The 19,806-nt window shown below is 28.8% G+C and overlaps 1 protein-coding gene across 1 annotated transcript in view; it reads left to right on the top strand.

The window, feature by feature from the left end:
- LOC132927542 (fez family zinc finger protein 2-like) overlaps positions 1-15,926 on the top strand; it is a 65,193-nt gene extending 49,267 nt beyond the window's left edge. The window contains exons 2-4 of the mRNA XM_060992088.1: positions 93-806; positions 9,434-9,709; positions 11,751-15,926. Coding sequence (XP_060848071.1) covers positions 93-806; positions 9,434-9,709; positions 11,751-12,071 — 1,311 coding nt within the window. The 3' untranslated portion in view covers positions 12,072-15,926. The remainder of the gene's footprint in view (positions 1-92; positions 807-9,433; positions 9,710-11,750) is intronic.
- The last annotated feature ends 3,880 nt before the right edge of the window (positions 15,927-19,806 follow it).

Consider the following 19,806-nt stretch of genomic DNA (forward strand, 5'->3'; position numbering starts at 1 on the left):
AATTTAACTAATTAATCAACTCCTTAATGCTTTTCCCCCGACCCTGTATATTACACTTAATCGTACTCTAACGTGGCGTTTGTGTGTTATAGATGATTTTTTCACCGGCAAACGCCGCCATGGATTCGGTGACGTCGATCGGCAATAACCGGGACGGAGACGGTTTCCGGAAAAAGTACGGTCCCAAGTCGACCGACTCGTTGACCTTCTCTATTGCCCGGATCATGGAACCGGACGTCCGGAAACAGCCCAACGCACCAGCGGCCGACTATTTCCACGCACTTGAATCGGCGTTTAAAAAATATGTGCCGACGTTCAGGTCCAATCCACTGCAATCCACGCACTGCGCTACCACCGCCAACGACGGAAGGACACCGCTCACGGTCAACAATAACGACCGTTATCTGTCGACGACGATGACGACAACGACGACGGCCGTACAGCTGTTTCACTATCAACAACACCCCAAGCTGCCATGCGCCGCGGTAGACAGACCAGCTCATTCCCGTTCACAACCGCCTCCGCCGTCATCCGAACTTCCGGTGCTCACTGCACTTCCGGTACTTCCTGCACTTCCTGTGCCCCCACCGCCGCCACCGCCATCACATCAGATGACGCTCGGGCGACTCGCCGCATCCAAGCCCGTTCTGCCACGGTCCAGCGCCAAGGAATTGTCGCAGGCTGTCACCTCTGTCACACCGGTTAAGACGTTTACATGCAATCATTGCGGAAAAGTGTTCTACGCCCATTACAACCTGACGAGACACATGCCTGTCCACACAGGCGCTCGGCCGTTTATTTGCAAGGTACACATCAATTACATGAAAATATAAATTGTATATACGATTATGTCCCATACCCAAGATTCCCGTGATTCAAGATTTCAAAAGGGATTTGAAATAATTGTAACTTTCCATTATCGATCGCTGTACTCGTCTCATAAATGCACCTGATTGCTGTTATTTTCTTTTCCATGTCTTAGACTAAACTTTTACAAACGCATAACTAGGATGGATCTAAGTATTAAAATACTTGCATTAGTTGATCGACTTCGCACTGCAACTATAAAGTTATATGTCTTCTCCCCGACAACAAAAAACTCGTCAGTCTCGAAATTAAATTATTAATGTGCATTGTACACCAAAACCTCTTTTAAAATATATTTGGACGTACATTGACTTTAACAGCGGATGGGGTGTATAAAAAAAATTTGATGTAGGTAATTAAAATACCAACATTTGCAAATATTGCTCTCTTAAAAAATACTCAAGTTCCACCCATATTATAAATCGTAATGAACTTTTACTAAAACAGTGCAACCCAAACGCTTCTAACCCACGCATAAGTCTATTTCTATAACTTATATCCACTCAAACTATAATATGTAGACTACAGCACCTACTGAATTGTAAATAACCAGCCAACTCATATACTATAATTTGACGTAGGTTAACAGACGATACGCAAACGATAACCAGTAGTTTATTTAACCTTTGCAGAGTATAAATACACCCAAGTAGTCTGGTCTTAGATCCTAATCGCCTCAAGTGTAGCTTAAACCTAATTTGCGCCAATGACTATGTAGTAAATAAATATATTAATAATAATGTTGTGATATGAAATAAGTAGAACAAATTATGATTGAAAACAAAACTACTTATTTACACTAGTATATTATAGTTGCTTGTATATTAATACATAAATTAAAATATTCAAAAATATTAAAAGTTTTAATGCATCTGTTTATTTGTGACAAAAATGATGAATTATACATTGAAAATAATAGAAAATATCATATTAACAATTATCAATTGATTTAAAATGTTCAAAAGTTGCAACAATAGAATCGTATTAACATGATTATTTTCAATTTAACATGGTTTTTCAATAGTATTATTGTGGTTTTTGTTCAATGTAGTAAACGATAAAAAAATCCAAACAATCATAACAAGTTCTCAGAAAATCATGATGGTTAACTGAAATTTGATCTACAGAATAGTTTTTTGAACGCAATTATTTATCGTCCAAAGATATTTATTCATCCGATTTACTGCAGTAACTTACTGAATTCTTGTTAAGCTGATTCATCTGTTAAAATATATGGTTTTATTTGCGTTCAACTTATTATAACTCGTCCCCATATTGTACTTAAAAAAAATAATAATAATAATAATGCTGTTTAGTTTAATCATTTTGAACAAAGAGTAGTTGAATAAAATAAACTCCCTAGAGCGATCATTTTAGTACTCTTGTAAAAACCCCTAGGGCGGACCGGCTAATAGTTTACGAGACCTACCTATGAAAAAAAACAATTATCTCTGACATACGAAAACACTGTGAAATGTGTAACGATTTTCAAAACGACGAACGCATATTTTACGTGTTTGGTATGGGTATCGTTTGTAACCTTCGTCCTTCGTATATTAATAATATGAAGATTGATGACTACAACGGAGTGAGTATAGCCCCCACATGTTGTATTAAAACATACAATTAAAACACCCCTAAAAAAAATTCTGGCTACACTGCTGCATTTACTATAAGTTGAACTGATATGAATATTGACTAGAAAAATGTAATATCAAAAGGCTCATTTTAGGGCCCTAATACACGAGTAGTTGATTAACCTCCCTCACCCCTTGACACCCACTCAGCCGCCACAGCTGAGTCTGAGACAACAGACAGCAGACCATGGTCGGGTGTTTCACTTTTTTTGCCAAAATCGATCATTTTGTTATTCCCAATTTCGTTTACCATCAGCATAGCAATAATATTATATATTTTCATTTCCCATTACAAGTTTCATTTTTTAGATTTTGGTAAAAAAATGTGTGAGTAGATTGATAATTGGCAATGATTTTAAAAATAACTTTAAATCTAACTAAAATAATTAAAGATAATCGATTATTGATTAAAATAAAAAAATAAAAAGAATACATTGAAGAAAGAAACACTTAGAAATTAAACATTATAGAATATTTTATAATAATATTATTTATTACCCTGTTAGTTATTAGTGTTATTACAGAAAATTATATAATCTAGGTTAATTGTTTATTTTTGTCAATACACAATTATAAAACTATTATTTTTAATATTGTTCTAATTCATAATATTTAGGTATATTATTTTTATACTTGTATTACCTGTACGTGTAATACTGTAATACTGTAATAGGTTTATAACGAAAATCGGAATCACTGTAATATGATTATCAGTCTTGCAACAAGTATTACAATTAAAATTTCGAATTCCGTGTAAGAGTTGTATGTTCGTCCTAGTCTACGAACAATATAGTATAGTATTAATAATCAGTATATCAGTAAAATAAATTAATAACTATTTAAACCTTAAAAATAATATGATAGAAATTTTCCTATAGGTACACGGGCTGTAAATATAATACAAATGATAATCATTAGATGTATGAATGTCGAAAGCTAATAATAATTAGATAATAATATAATAACTAATAAGTACGCGAGTTGAAAACTTAGCCTTTCATTTTAAACATATTCAACAACACTTTTCACTTTTCAGATTTTCATTGCGCCTAAATCAATTCATAACCATCACCCACTGTAGTAAAAACGTTTGCGTTATATTTACAAAAGATTTTTCACTAATCATAGGCATTATTGTCTACCCACTTGCACGATCTGTTTGATCTCAACGACGCGCACCCTTACCACGTATTTGTACGCCATGCGAACGTATTAAAATATACACTAAACAACACACCACTCAAAATGATCAGCATAATGAGAACTACCAAGTACCAAACACCCCGCAAGGTCTCTAACCTTTAACTTTATTAGTCAAATCAATAAACAAAAATAAAAATAAAAATTAATTATGTTTCACGCTGTTATTGATAAAATATTGAAGGACTATAATATATAAATATATATTGAATATTAAAAATAATATGATAACCAGATACAAAATCTAAAAAAATTGATATTTCAAATTTAACTCCTCTAGTTACCATAAAAATATGTTAATTTTATTTTCGATTAATGTATAAGTGTACCTACAAGATACAATATTAGTAGTGGTTAATTAATATTGTTGTGAAAAAAATATTATAATTTATTAGTTATTACCTACTACTGTACTATAATATGTATAAATGCATTAAGTCGAACTTATTTTTTTTTTACTATTATTAAAAATAAATACTGAGGTAATTCAACTACGAATAATGAAAAATTTATGTTAGGGTTAGTATAAAACTGAGATGTTTCATGAAATATCTAGGTAAGTACCTACCTATACTTGTCCTACTTTTTCATTATACTAATTAAAAAGACAACCCATATAATTTAACTATAGATATATAATAGATTCCCCGATAGTGGTCAGTTATATTATGTACAAACTAGTATGATTTATTGTGATTCCACGTTTACACGTATTATGTATTTAATAATAAATTAAATTAATTATTAAAATATCAAAATATTGCAACTAAGTTATATTATAAAGAAATTGTTATAGGTATTTTTATATTTTCATGTAATAATTTGAAATAAACATTTTTTTTTCACTTTGTTCTAAAAGTACAAATGTTAAAAATATTTAAAATTTAAATTATATTATTTTATCTTGAATTCAATCAATAGTTTTTAATGACATAATTATAGTTCTATATCTATATAGCTTTTATATAACATAATTTTTTATCTTCTGAAATATAGTGTTAATTTAATTTTAATGTAAATATAAAATAACAAATTTCATACTATAACGTTACATACATTATGTATATAATTGTATAAATATTATGACTTCATATGTTATTAAATATTTCAAAAAAGATAAAATATTTTAAACATTTTACAATTTTATCCAGAAAATGGGAATATCAAAATTTGGTAAAAAATGTAATTATCTACGATTATTTGTTTTTAAACTATAACATGGAAAGCCAGTTTTGTTAAATACTAATTTTGCGTAAAACTTCCTATTTTTCCCTAATGTTTTTGTTTTTCCTAATAATTATATTAAAAAATATTAGGAATTTTCAATTTTGTCCTCCTATAAGTACCAATTAAATTTTTCATCGTCCTACAAAAAAAACATAATCAAGTAGTAAAGCTCAATTTTTTTTTACTATTATAAAACGTGTATGCGCACACAAAAAAAAACACAATATCATAAATATTATAATCAGTATTATTTATCACTCTGTTCAGAATCTAAAAAAGAGCACAATTTTATGTAATTAACATCAATAATTTTTATCAATATATTTGTTTTCCATGGAACAGCTAGTCATGGTAAGCCAATCATATTTAATCCAGGTACAACACTACTTAATACTTAAGTAAATTAAATTTAGTTTATAATACTGTAAATCTGTGATAATTATTATAATAACAAGTAACAGTTAAAATTAGCTTAGAAATCGGAAATTAAATAAATATAAAATTGCTTTTATTATCTATAGTCAAATTTTATTATTGATATTTGATAATAAATATTATTTTCTAATATTACATTATTATTAGAAAACAATTAATTGATTAATTAAAAATACATTTTGAAACAAAATTAACTTTTAAAATAAAGTTTAAGATCGTTAAATATATGAACCAATTAAATTGCATTTTGTAAACCAAAATGAGCACTGATAAAACTGTTACATTATTTAAAACATTCATGTTCAATAATTAATGTTGCATTCAAATTTGTTTTATTTTGTTAGTTATTACTTTTCTAAATCAATTCACGAAGAACTGTCAATCATTCTCTAAAGAAAATATAATAATAAATTAATAAAACATCTCATCACACTTATATTAAAACTATGAAAGAGTTTAGTTGTAGAGAATACATGATATGATATAATCAATTGAGTTTAAATACCATAAATTTCATAAAAATAAAAAATTTCTAGAAGAAACTTTTAATTTGACGAAAATGTATTATGTTTTTTAAACTAATAAGTAATAACTTTAGTGACCTACCATATCATACGATTTTTTTCTTTATACTACGCAGTTTTTATTTTTATTTTTCCTCCTCGATTCATTGCAGGTAAACAAACACACATAATACCGTAAAAATTAATAAGTACCTACTTACTTACTGAAACCTAAGCAATATGAAATATTATTGTGTGCACCCTAAATCGGTCACATATTTGAGAGGATTACCCATCTAATATACCTTTACTTTCACGTACTAATGCACCACGAGGTCAGTCATGTAGAAATTCATTTGATTCCCTTTAAGTGTTTTTGGTTTCTTATTAAGTCTTTGGAAAATGTAACAATATAAAATCATTTTCAAACAATATATCGACTCAAAATAATCTACTTGAAATACTATCCACTACGATATTGTTTACATCAGCTACTTGTACCATTATGCCAATATTCAATATATTGTTTTATAACTGTATTTCTTAGTCGAGAGTACCCCTTTTTCGAGGCATAATAAATATGTTAAAAAAGCCTATATTACACAAGAAAAAATATGTTTTCCACAGATCCCTACACACCATACCGCGGGATGGTCATAACCACACAATAGACAACAACGTCATTTACTATAAAATACACATTATTTTTCAAAACAAATTATTTTTGTTATAATTTATAAATATATTGGCATATTGTGTTAAATGTTAATGTATATCTGATAAAACTTTCAAGCTCAATAATGTTAGAAACTTCAGTAATATTGCTTTAATTATTATACATAAATAAAATTAAAAGAAATAGAACTAGTAACTATACAATATTTGATATTTCCCATATAAATACATATACCTACTTTGAATTGACTTATTTTGTACATCTCGTATTTTTTGTTTTACAAAATACTCGACTGTTTCGACTTAACCAATTAACTCATGACTGATGAACATTAATTCTCATTTTCACTTGTTCACAATGATAATCTGGCATTAAAGTTTTTGTGATACCTTAATAATTTTTCCATTTAGATAACGATATTCCTCAGAATAAACAATTTTTTCTATGTTCAATAAACCGGCCATTTACGGTAAAAAAAAAATCTGTCTAATCCAATATCATTTTAAACCTTAAGGGTTAAAAAGTTTAGGTTAGGTAAAGCATTTCGGTTTTAATTAAGCTATTCAACATTTAACAGCTTAGGAAGTTTAAGTTTTACAATAGTGATTTATTTTATAAATTAATTAAATTTCTATTCATATATATTCGTATAACTGTAAAATTAAATTATATATTTTATTGCAAACATATTTTTTATTCGTTTTATTATTTTTTCTGAAAATAAAATTAAATAGGTAGGTACTATTTAAGACATAAATATTAATTTATTGTCGTTCAATCAGATACTAAAAGCAATTAAATAATTTTTTTTTTAAAAAAAAGGAAGTTTTTTTATAATTTCTATATTGAGCTAGTCTACTTATTTTTATGTTATAATTAAGCTATATACTCGAATTCATTCAAGAAAAATGAACAAATATAAAATACAGCGTTATATAATAGCGTTCAGTTCATGGGCAATTGTCGCACAAATAGCTTTGTATAAACTAATTCAACCAATATGGACAATCCGCCTGCGTCGGATTTTATATAGTACTTGATATATTTTCGAACTGCTCTTTAAACTTTTTTGACATATCTAAGCATAGCACAATCTTTCAAATATTCATCAAAACAGGTCTTCGGTTGATTAGTTTTTAAGTATATAAGATACAAACATATATTTATACAGACATAAAGTTAGATTATATAAGTATGTTCTATTTCTATAGACTATAACCATTGCCAAACCTATATAGAAACAAAAAAAATAGTCTATTTTCATTATCCGAAATGAAATTCCTGTGTGAAAGTCACCCTATAGCAATATAAATAGTTTGAAAAACGAAGCTAAAAACACGCCCCGAATGTCAAAGAATATATCTGAGCAAAATTTAATTCCAATTGGTTCAGTAGTTGCCTATCTGGCTATCTACTAGTTAAATACCTTTTTTGAAATTTTGTTCAGCTATTATCAAAATGTCATACATTTTTAATAGTATACTGTCGTCTGTCTTTATTATTGTACCTATTTTATAATGCACGACGAGGTTCAACTTGAACACTCACTGAAACTCTAAACTCTAATAATAAGTTACTTTCTGAATATCTAATGATCAGTTCTCACCTTGTGTCATTTTATGATTAAGGGTTTAGAATTTTTATTTTCAATATTTCAATACATGTCATTACAAGTTAAAAATAATAAAAACATTTGAACAAAAAAATTAATTAAAATTTAATGATTAAATCAATATAAAAAGTCATATTACATGTATAATCTAAAATTAAATATAAAATTATTGTATTTTATGGGTATAAATTGCGTTCAATGTGTAAATATGATCAACATGTAGATAATATATATACATAATATATGCATCCAATTTGACACACGGCCAAATTGTTGTGATCATTTGAATATTAAATAATTATATAAAATAATAAATATTTAATAATTCAAAAATTATACATCAACGACTATTAACGTATAACATTACAAAAAATAAAATTCAAATGTGAAATATACATTTAGTGTATTGTAGTTTTCATTGCATAATTAATATTTAAACATATTTTAGCAAGGCTGGGCATTAACGAGTTAAAACTTAAAATTATGTTAAAACGTTAAGTTAATTTTAATTAAGCTAATTTTTGTCTATAGAATAATGCAAGAATAATTCAAAATTTTAGGGTCTATTTTAGAAAAACACAGTTTTTAATAGCTTATTGGTACTAAGATGTATAATTTTAAATTGTCCTGGTAATTTTCTTGAGCGTAAAGAAAAACTATCTAATTAACAAGATTATGTGTCTGGAATTTATTATTTTTGCAAATTAAAAAATTTTAACTTTAAACTAAGTTAAGTCACTTTTTTTTTTTTAAAAGTTAACATTTAACTTAACGAGTTAACGAAAAAAATATGAATAACTTTTAACTTAATTTAACTTGATTCTTTTTAAAATAACTTAACTTAACGAGTTAAAAATAATCGTTAATTTGCCCAGCCTTGTATTTTAGCGATAAAAATAAATAATGGTTGGTATATCCATATACTTATGTATAATATTTTCATATATTTGTCGAATGAGGAGAAATTGAATTAACATGCGCTTTTTTTACAACGATCGAAAAAAATTAATATAGCTGGTCAAAAGTAATAAAAGCAAATTAGTGATTGTTGTATTTAAATGAAATACACGCGTTATTTAATAAACATTTAAGGGCGTACTATTTTTTACATGTTTCTGTGATGTGACCATCGGTGACATCATAATAATAATCGGATGACATTTGATCAGTAGAATTATAAATCCCATATATCTATTGCCTGATTTACGTTAAAAGAATCGGCCTGTACCATACATTTAATATATTTTACTGTATATTGTATTCGTGGGTTGTACAGGTGTGCGGCAAAGGTTTCCGGCAAGCGTCCACGCTGTGCCGCCACAAGATCATACACACCGAAGAAAAGCCGCACACGTGCGCTATTTGCGGCAAGGCGTTCAACAGGAGCTCGACGTTGAATACGCATACGCGGATACACGCGGGGTACAAGCCGTACACGTGCGAATACTGCGGCAAGGGATTTCACCAAAAGGGCAACTACAAGAATCACAAACTCACGCATAGTGTGGAAAAAGCGTATAAGTGCACCGTGTGCCACAAAGCTTTCCATCAGGTAATTAATGTCGAATGTCATCATAGACGTGCCTGACCGGGACTAAATATCAAAGGAACGTATTATTGTATTAAGCTCAACACGGTAAATTAGAAATACCGAGTTGGGTACCTATACAATTTAATTTATCTTTATATTTTGCTAAGCAATTACGTATTATTAAATTTATTTTTATGATTTTCAATCGTTAGGTTTTTTTTCTTATAGAGATTTGACCCATATCTTAGATTAGGTGATTTTTTTTGTAGAGGGGAGGCTATGCTTTATAAATTATTAACATAATTTCCTCAAATATAAATGTCACAAAAAAAAAATGTCAGTTTAAAAGAATTTATTAATAATATAAGCCATATAAATTTATTTTGGCTAAATTTAAAAAATGTATATGTGATATATTTATATAATATACATAAAGGCTAAAATCATTTTTCCGCGATATTTATTAATTAATATTTTCGAGAATACATGTTGGATAATTATTAAAAAAAAACTCTGAAGTAAATATTAAATATACGAATACGAAATAGGACCTTAAAATTTTAAAATTAAATTCATGCTTTAAAAGTTATAAATATAATTAGTTATATTATATAGTTACTATTTAAGTACTGTACAAATATGAAAATGTAATTTGCATTTACTTATTTAGTATAAAATATGAATAGATAATTATACGACACACAGTAAAATTATCCAAATGCATACAAATCGGTTCACTTAACAGAAAGCTGTCTGTTTGACATTTATTTATTTTTGGTTTGGGAAACAACGAAATTCTTCATTAGACTTTTAATTAGTAATTATATATCCAAGTATAGGATACAAGTGTTTGAGTGGTTTTAACGCTTTAAACGAGGTGAAATGAGTGTTTAAGATCAAGTGCACTTTATACGACCTTCAACAAGTTCAACATTACGACACAAAAGTAGAAAGATTTCACAAAAAATCAACGAGAATACTGTATGACAGTGGATTAATTACCTGAAACTACGAGAACGAGTTGGATTGTTTTTAGTTTGAGTGAGAGTGCTGAGAAAATGCCTAGATTTCAAGCGATTTTGCAGTGAGTAGCTTACTTGGGTGCATACTAGTTGTCTCCTAATTACAGGTATGTAATATGAATGTGGCTCCAAACATTTTCAAACATCATGTTAGTATCAACATAAGTTTGTAATTTCGAAGTCAGATTATATCATTTATCTTCCTAATTTATGAGCTGAAAAAAATTCAAGCATTCAGCATACAATCAATGCATGTGAATCTTTCCGTAACAAGTTTAATAACTATTTTGAGTCTCCGCATCTTAATATTAATTCATTTATCGAAGTTTTAAAACGAATTTAAACCGAGACTGCGCAACTTAAACCCAAAGTTCTAATAAGCCTAAATCACGTGTATGATTATAAATTAGAGACAAAATAATTTTCATTAATACTCAAATTACAAATATTGACTAAAAATATAAACCTAAGCAATGTTTTTACTTTTAAATATTTATTTTACTATTAAATTACCATCATACATTTATTTTATTGACTATTTATAAGGTAAAATACCATCTGTTTGATATTGACTTATGTATTATAAGACTACCATTATTTTTAAAAATATAATTGTGTACCTATTATTGTTATATATGTATATAATATATTTACCTAAGACTGATGTTTTTAAGACATTAAATAATTTAAAAAAATAAATAATTCTAAATAACTATGATTGTACATAGATAATAGAATAATAAATATGATCATGTTACCGTAAACTTAATTTATATAATTACACAAGTGTATATTATAGTGAAATTTATAAACCACTACTTAATTGTATACGAGAGACACACTAGGTATATCTGTAGACACTCTGATGGGGGACCGTAACGTGTTCTCGTCATGATCTTTTTGAGTTGAGCTTCTTTCAGATCTCCCCCCCCCCACACGCCTAAAGAGTCTCGGGACGGTACGATTATCGTTACTCGTTTTCGTGATATGGTTTTTAAATGTTGTTTTGTCTTTTTCTCGTGCGCCGATATACCGAATAGGTGTACAACCTGACGTTCCACATGCACACGCACAACGACAAGAAGCCATTCACATGTCACGTTTGCGGCAAAGGGTTTTGCCGGAACTTCGACCTCAAGAAACACTTGCGCAAACTCCACGACGCCCCTTATCCGCAGCACCAGCCGGCAGCGGTCGCGCCGCAAGCCACTGCAGCCGCGCTGACGGCGCAACCGCCTTTGCCGCCGCCGCCGCAGAACATCCGCCACGGCCTCGGCACGTGCGTGCCACCGTTCCAGCCGGTCCAGGCCGGATCCCACAGGAACGCGATCATGTCACACAACTCGCCGCACCGTTACTGATTCCCGACGGAGGCTGGTTAGGTGAGGCTGTCGTCCGTCGAGCGAATTTTTACTTGTATAATAATAATATTATCGCGTATACAAAATACTTGTATGTTTTACGTGTAACACGCCCAAAGACCGTAATGATAATATTATATGATAACGTATATTATTATTATTATGGTTACCTCTATTGATAATATTATCTATTTTTCTTATTATAATATATCTATTGTCGACGTTTTTGTCCTGAATTCGATACCTCGTGTTTTCTGAACGAATAATAATATGATGTTTGGTCTAGTCCCGTTTTTTAACGTATAGGTGTAGTCTCTTTATCCAGTAACCATCGTAACCGCGGTTATTATACTTTTAGTTTTTACTTATACTTAGGGGGTGGTTCGGAGCTTGTTGCACCGAATATGATAAAAACGTGCAAGCGAGCATACAGTTAAAGCTATCGAAATATGCTTGAAAAAATGCAGCTAAGAGATGTAAGATTTGTATAAGTATTTTTTGTTTTTCTTAACTGCATAGATGATGTAAATACAAATTGTTGTGTAATTTTAATCTGATCTTGTTGACGCTGTTCCGCTGTTTTATGTTTTTCTGTTTTTAAATATTGTGTGACAATAAATCACCTAATCGATACCTGTTCAAGATATGATATTATTATTTTATTGCGCTGCGATATTTCGCGATCACAACTCGGTGACCTTTGCCTGCGATAAGCTCGTACAGCTCCAACACCGACATATAACAAAAAAATAAAAAATGAGTTTTTGTATCGCGATCGACGTGTGAGATGTCACCGCCGTCGTGAGCCGTTTGTGTCGGTAAGCACCAGGGGCGTATCCAGGAATTTTTCAAAGGGGGGTTGCACATTTTTTTTAACTTATAAAAAGTATTACGCAATCAGTGGTTTGCACCTTAACGATTTTAAATTCTGTCAATCAATGGCAGGAGTTCAGACCCTATCCTTGCCCTACCGGTAAGCACGTTCTTTGTCTTTTTTCGTGCAACCGTGGCTGTTCACGCGCGGCAACTGCAACTGTTATAGAGGTACCTATAAGTACTTATCCAGCGGCAACCGCGGAACAGTGGCGAGCTGAAGCCATTGAATTCTATATAATAACTGGAATGCTTGCCAAGCAGTGTCGCCCGAAAGAGATTGCGCACACAAAAGGCGTTGCTATCTTTGTCTTACTCGTGACTCTAATATATTAAATTCATTTACCACGATATTGTTTTAATTTGGTTCTTAAAATTAAAAGCTCAATTAAATATAAAAAGTATTGGACACGCAATTTCTATTTGATTATATAATATTATAACACACAAAATAACTTTGTAAACATATCAATATATATGTTACCAATTTTATACGTATAACTCAGATTACGCATGTGGTTAAATAAAATAAGTTTGTTTAATTTATGCTTAAGGGATGACTTTTAAACTTGTTTATGTTGCGTCTGTTGTTGACACTGTGTATCGTGTATGCACTTTGAAAGTACAATAACAAAAAAATAAGCATTTTATGATTGTCATTTTTTGTAATTCTAAAGTGCATAACTGGGTGTATTGTGTATAGGATTTATATTTTTTACTCGATCGAAAAATTGTCTTTGAAATTTTAATATAATATATATTTTTAAACTTAGAACAAAATACAAAACGTTAAACGAACAACATTTTATTGATAAGTAATATCATTGATTATAAATACTAGTAAAAAACGCTTACCAAGTCAGAGATCGGCATGTAAACTTTCTTGATTTTCAATTTTTAGAAATGTATTAATTGTATGCAATAGGTATGTATAATGTATTTTATTTTCATTTTCATTTAGTAAGATAGATCTCTGAAACCGGAAAGCGGATTTTGTTGTTTGGGGTCTTGTTAGATTCACGTTGGCTAGGAGAAGTGCAGTGAAGATTTTCAGAACTTTATCTTTTATAGTTAATTCACTACAGAGCTTCAAAAAAAAAATTAAAACAAATTTTATTGGGTGCTTTTTATATTTTTCAGCTTTATAGTTTTGTAATGAGTTAACGATTGAAGATAAAGTTCTAAAAATCTTTACAGCACTTTTCTTAGCCAATGTGAATCTAACAAGACCCCAAATAACAAAATCCGTTCTCCAGTTTCGGTAATCTACCACGCTAAATGAAAATCTAGCAAAAAATAACTATTTTTTTAATTGTGAAAAATTAAATATTTTTTTTTGAAAATTTTTAATCTTACATTTTGTATCTACTCGATAATCCCTTTTTAATGAGCTATCAACCAACTTTTTAGCTATAATAGTTTTGGAGAAAAGTTAAAAAATAGAAATTTTGGGACTGTTTACGTCGACGTTTTTGTGGATTCAAATCGTTATACCGCTTTGGGATGATATTGGATCTCTTATTAATATTTTATGTTAAAGTTAGCCTAATTATCCACTTACTCATTATATCTGAGTTACATTTTTATCATTTTCCTATTTAACAAAAATTCTGGAAGTTCTAAAAATTCAGACTTTTTTAATTTCAATTACCAGGCTAACTTGATTAAAAATCAAGAAATTAAAAATAAATATAAATAAATACTAGTATTTATAATAATCAATGGTAATATTATGTATTAGAATATATGATAAAAAAATATAGCGCTGCCGTTCTTATCTGCTGTCTTTTTCTTACACGCTCTTTCGGTTATATTTACATTAGTCTTATGGCAGGAGAGCATTCCAGTTGTCATATGAAGTTTAATGGCTGAAGTACCCATAGACCTTATACTAAGTATTCTAGTATAAGGTCTATGGAAGCACCGTAATATTAGCATTGTTCATTTTTTTTTTTTTATATGTTTGATAATCCTGATATTATCACGTTAGAAATTATTATTATTCATTATTCATCTGGACGTCCGTCTTTGTTATTTTAAATTTGTATAGTTGTGTGATATTCATTTATTTTTATTATTTATTGTTACACGAAAGTGCGTAAAATTATCAGATTATATTATTTATTCGGTCACTCGCTCCCCGTACAAAATAATATAAACTTCTGGGTTGTTTAAATTTCCATTCTAGGCCGCCGCCTACGTAGGAACTTGGTGAAAAAATACCTACTCTTGTTTCGCACAGATTACAGAATAAAATAACTCCATCGGTATAACACAAATTTTCTCCGAACTCGGTTAACAACTCTTATGTCTTATACGATTATTATTTGGTATTTTAGGCATTTTTAAACTCACAAAATAAAATAACAGTTGGCAAGTATACAATACTGCTTTATCCTCATGATTGATGTTATAAGAGGTTCGGCTAAGTAGACCGTATTTATTTTACAAAATTACAACAATTAATAAATTATACATACATATAGAGACATACCTACTGACAAATAACAATCCTACTTTTGAATGTGTATCTAATAAGTAACTGAAATCTGGAATTGGGATTAAACAAAATTGTTCCTGTCACGAATTAAATAAGAAAATAAGAAAATATAAGTTTATGGCAAGGGAACAAAATCATACCTATATAAATGTAATATAATAGTATTTACGTAACACGGTATTACGCAAACATGTACTAAAATGTAAAGTTCTTCGCATTGAAAATAAATTTCTAAAATCGAATTCGAATTATGAATTTACATATATAGGTATGTGAGTACCAATTATTTAATAAAAAGTATCTTAAGGTATTCTCGAATAAATGTTTTGTTTTTAAATTTGTAAATTTTTAACATCAGGAGATTTTATAGTCCAGAAAAAAAAAACATTATTTTATAGATACTTTTCAGATGAAGTAAATAACTGTATTTTGTAACTTAAATTATAAATAGATATAGCTCCATTTAATGTTGAATATTTACACTAGAATTTTTATAAAAATAAAATCACATATTTTGAAGTTATTAAATAATTTGTTTTGTTTTTTATTAATAGAACGTCTTGCTGGTATTTTTAAAAAAAAATTAGTATAAGTAATTTCTTACAATTTTTTTTTTTCATGAAAATAAGTATACATATTTTAACATATTTGATTATCGATTTAATGTAACTTACAGGTATTCACTTGTTAAGCATTTTAACAAAGATTAGATTTTTATAAGTTTGTATATTCTTTTTTTCTTAGCGTTCGTAACGTTTTGTTAAAAAAAATTAAAACAAAAATATGTCACGCCTTTCAAAATTTCATTAATTTCCAAGTGTTATAAAATCTCTAAAATGGCTTTATAATCAGTTTTAGTCTATTTTCAGCGACGACGTCCTTTTGAAAAAACTAACAATTTTCGGCGACGTTCTTTTAATAAAATATCATTTTTAAACTTAAATTTTGGTTTTAGGCAATCCAATACGTTATTGTACAAACAAATCCGAGAATATCCAATGCGCAGTTAGACATTTTAATGAAGTTTTTAGTTGATCATATTATAGTTATTTATTGTTTTTTTTTACTATATATTTATTGAACATTTATAACAGGTACAATTTTTTTTTTTCATAGAATTTATGTAATAGTTTTAATTAGATGCAAATGTAGATAGGAAATATAGGTAAGTAAAGTTAAATGATGGAAGGAAAGAGTTACTATATAATGACGGTAGGTAGTTGGCATGTAAGTTGCTTGTATATTTCTCTTCTTATCATGGCAGACTTGATATAGCTAAAAAATACATTTCTAAATGTTGGGTAGGTATGCCGGTATGCGATTTATAAAAATGTATAGGACATATTATAATAATTGTAATATTTAAATCATTTGCAGTGCCTGTTATTACTATAATTGATATTGGTCTCAAATTAAGCATATAGGACATAGGTATACCTAACTAATGGCTTCAATATTTTATAGACGTTCATATTTAAATAATAACTGTGTTAAAATAATGATATGATATAGGTCATACCTATTACTTTTACTCTGTTCAGCGGGCCGGCCCGACAAACATGGGTTCTTCTACGCATCCTCTCACTGGACAGAATATGCCTAATCTTGCGGTTAAATAATATCGTTTGTCTATGGTGGCGTATATATTATATAAAAATATAATTATGATATATTATACATGTATAATATATATATATATATGTGTGTGTGTGTGTGTGTGTGTGTGTGTGTGTGTGTGTGTGTGTGTGGATATTTTTAACTTGTTATTTTTAATCTCCCACACTTATTTACTCTTTAGGTATAATTTATTGTATTTTAATTAAATATTATTATTGACCTACGTTCGTATGTTGATATTTGTTTTTTTTTTTTTTTGGGTCGTTAGCAATATATTTTGTTATATTTCTTTATTAATTTTTTTGTACATATGTTTGACTGTTTAAGAAATAATAACTATTATATTCTCGTGTATTTTTTTTTTTTGTTCGTTTATTTGTTTACTTAGAAAAACCATATTATAATACATCATTAATACTTGTACAAGTATAACTACCTACCTAAATCAGTGATTGTATATACAACTTATAATATAGGTATGAATATATAGTTAATGATTGATGTTTATGTTTTTATTTTATTTTTACCTATGCAATAATTATTGATTTAGCATGCCCAGTGGTGTTAATTTCCGTTAAAATATACAGATAAGTCCAATTTAATTACAATTTAAGAAGAACTCAGAGGTGTATACTAGGAGGGGATCACAATTCAAGAATTAAACATGAGTCTTTATGATTATAAAGAGAGAAGGACGTGGGACATATGATTGTAAAGTTGATATAATAAACAATATTTTTGGATGCAAGTGGTTTAATAATAAATGTGTACACATTTTATCGAATTGCAAGTCTTACAGATGTTATAGACCTATGATTACCTATGATTCAAAGGGTAGAACCTAACCTAACCAAGGTGACCCTGAAGCTATGAAGGATTGAAGTTCGAAATATAAGAGCACAGACCATTAAATAAATGCTGGTATTTACTATTTAAACAATTTTTTTTAAATTTAAATTAAGCCTGAAGGTTTTTACATAGTTATGTTGTTAGTCTTAAGATTAGGTGTTACATTTCAATTAAAAGAAATTTTTTTATCAATAAATTGCGTGAATGTGATTTCGTGATTTTTTTTTTTAGTTGTAGCCTACTGACTAGCGCAACAGAACCCCCGAACAAAAGTCCGGTAAAAATTTATTTAAAAAATTATATTTATACATATATATATATATTTTTTTAATGAACACTTATTCGATATACATTAATAATTAATGAAATAAGAATAACCATTTACAAATATTTGCTTACCTAAATTATAATATTGTATTATTGTATTTACGGTTACACACCTAAATAAAATAAAATATTTAAAAAACAGTACAATTATTACAAAATATAATTTTTGTTAATTTATGATTTTCTTTTAAATATTCCAAAAATATACTAATAATAAAATATATATATAATAAATATGTTTTACACTTGCGGACTTTTTTTCACCGGACTTTTAAGTATAATACCAGCGCAACGAACATGCCCACTGTGCAATGGAAGTTACATAACATTGATGCTATGTTGAATTTAGGTTTCAAAAAAACATTACCAATTAACATCAGCACAATTTTCTATAACTGTTTTATAAAAATAATGTTTTTCGTGTTAATAACTAATATTCCATAAACGTTTATGATTCATCATTGACACGATATTACAATAAAACATGTATACGATATCATATAATTGTTCCATAAAAATAGTATTTATATGTCAACAACTAATATTCTATACATGTTTATGATTTATCAATGACACGATATTACAATGAAACATGCATACAATATCATAATGTTGTTTCCTACAAATTTCAAATAATTATATTACATAATATGTTAATAATTATGGAAAAAAGTTATAATATATGTTACGATTTTATCAGTTACCTATACTATTGAATAAAAAGTAGCAGTGGCGTAAAAACAGGAATGCAGAAAATGCGGCTGGATTAGGGCCCTTAGTGTTTAGGGGGCCTTTCTGAATACTGTTTTTTTTTGTCATTAACAAAAAATATTTGTGTTGAAATTTAAAAAACATAATAATTATAAATTTATAAAAATATAAATTATATAGTAATATTACATAATTATTATACAATATATTATACGACGTACGAGCCAGTCGGCTTTCATTGTTGTGAGTTGTGACTCCTGTATTTCGTAAATTTCGTTATATTGTTATTTGCTAGATTGTAATTTCTATGCAAGGGACAAACTTAAGGTCAGACTAATTCCCAAGCCCCTAGAACAATATCAAGTCCCCGATAGGTTTTTATCTCTCTATACGACTATTTTGCACTTTTAACATGTGAAAATGTGTGTTTACGCTAATGGATAAGGTAAAAATGTCGTCCCCACAAATATGACCACATTTCCACCGATGGACTCTGTTGGTATACCAGAACAATTTATATTATATTGCTATACTTTTATTCAGTAATATAAAATAATAATAATATAAGTCAGTAGATAGATAAACAGTTTAACTGACTTTGTTTCCAAAATTCAACACTCAACAGTCGTTATTAGTTATTATCTAGGTCCTAGGTACTTGTTTCGTGCATCGTACGATAGCATCCCGTCGATACGCGTAGTCAACAACCCGCATAATATGTGTCACAGTACTTATACTACGACCGTCTACTTGTTGCAGGTTTACATTTGTTTTTGACCATCTAAATAAATTTTATTCATTTGTTGTAACTTATAAATTTTGAATCATTGTGTTATTCGTGTTCGGCGTGTTCTAACG

Source organism: Rhopalosiphum padi, chromosome 3 (genome assembly GCF_020882245.1).
Source record: "Rhopalosiphum padi isolate XX-2018 chromosome 3, ASM2088224v1, whole genome shotgun sequence".
Taxonomy (NCBI): domain Eukaryota; kingdom Metazoa; phylum Arthropoda; class Insecta; order Hemiptera; family Aphididae; genus Rhopalosiphum; species Rhopalosiphum padi.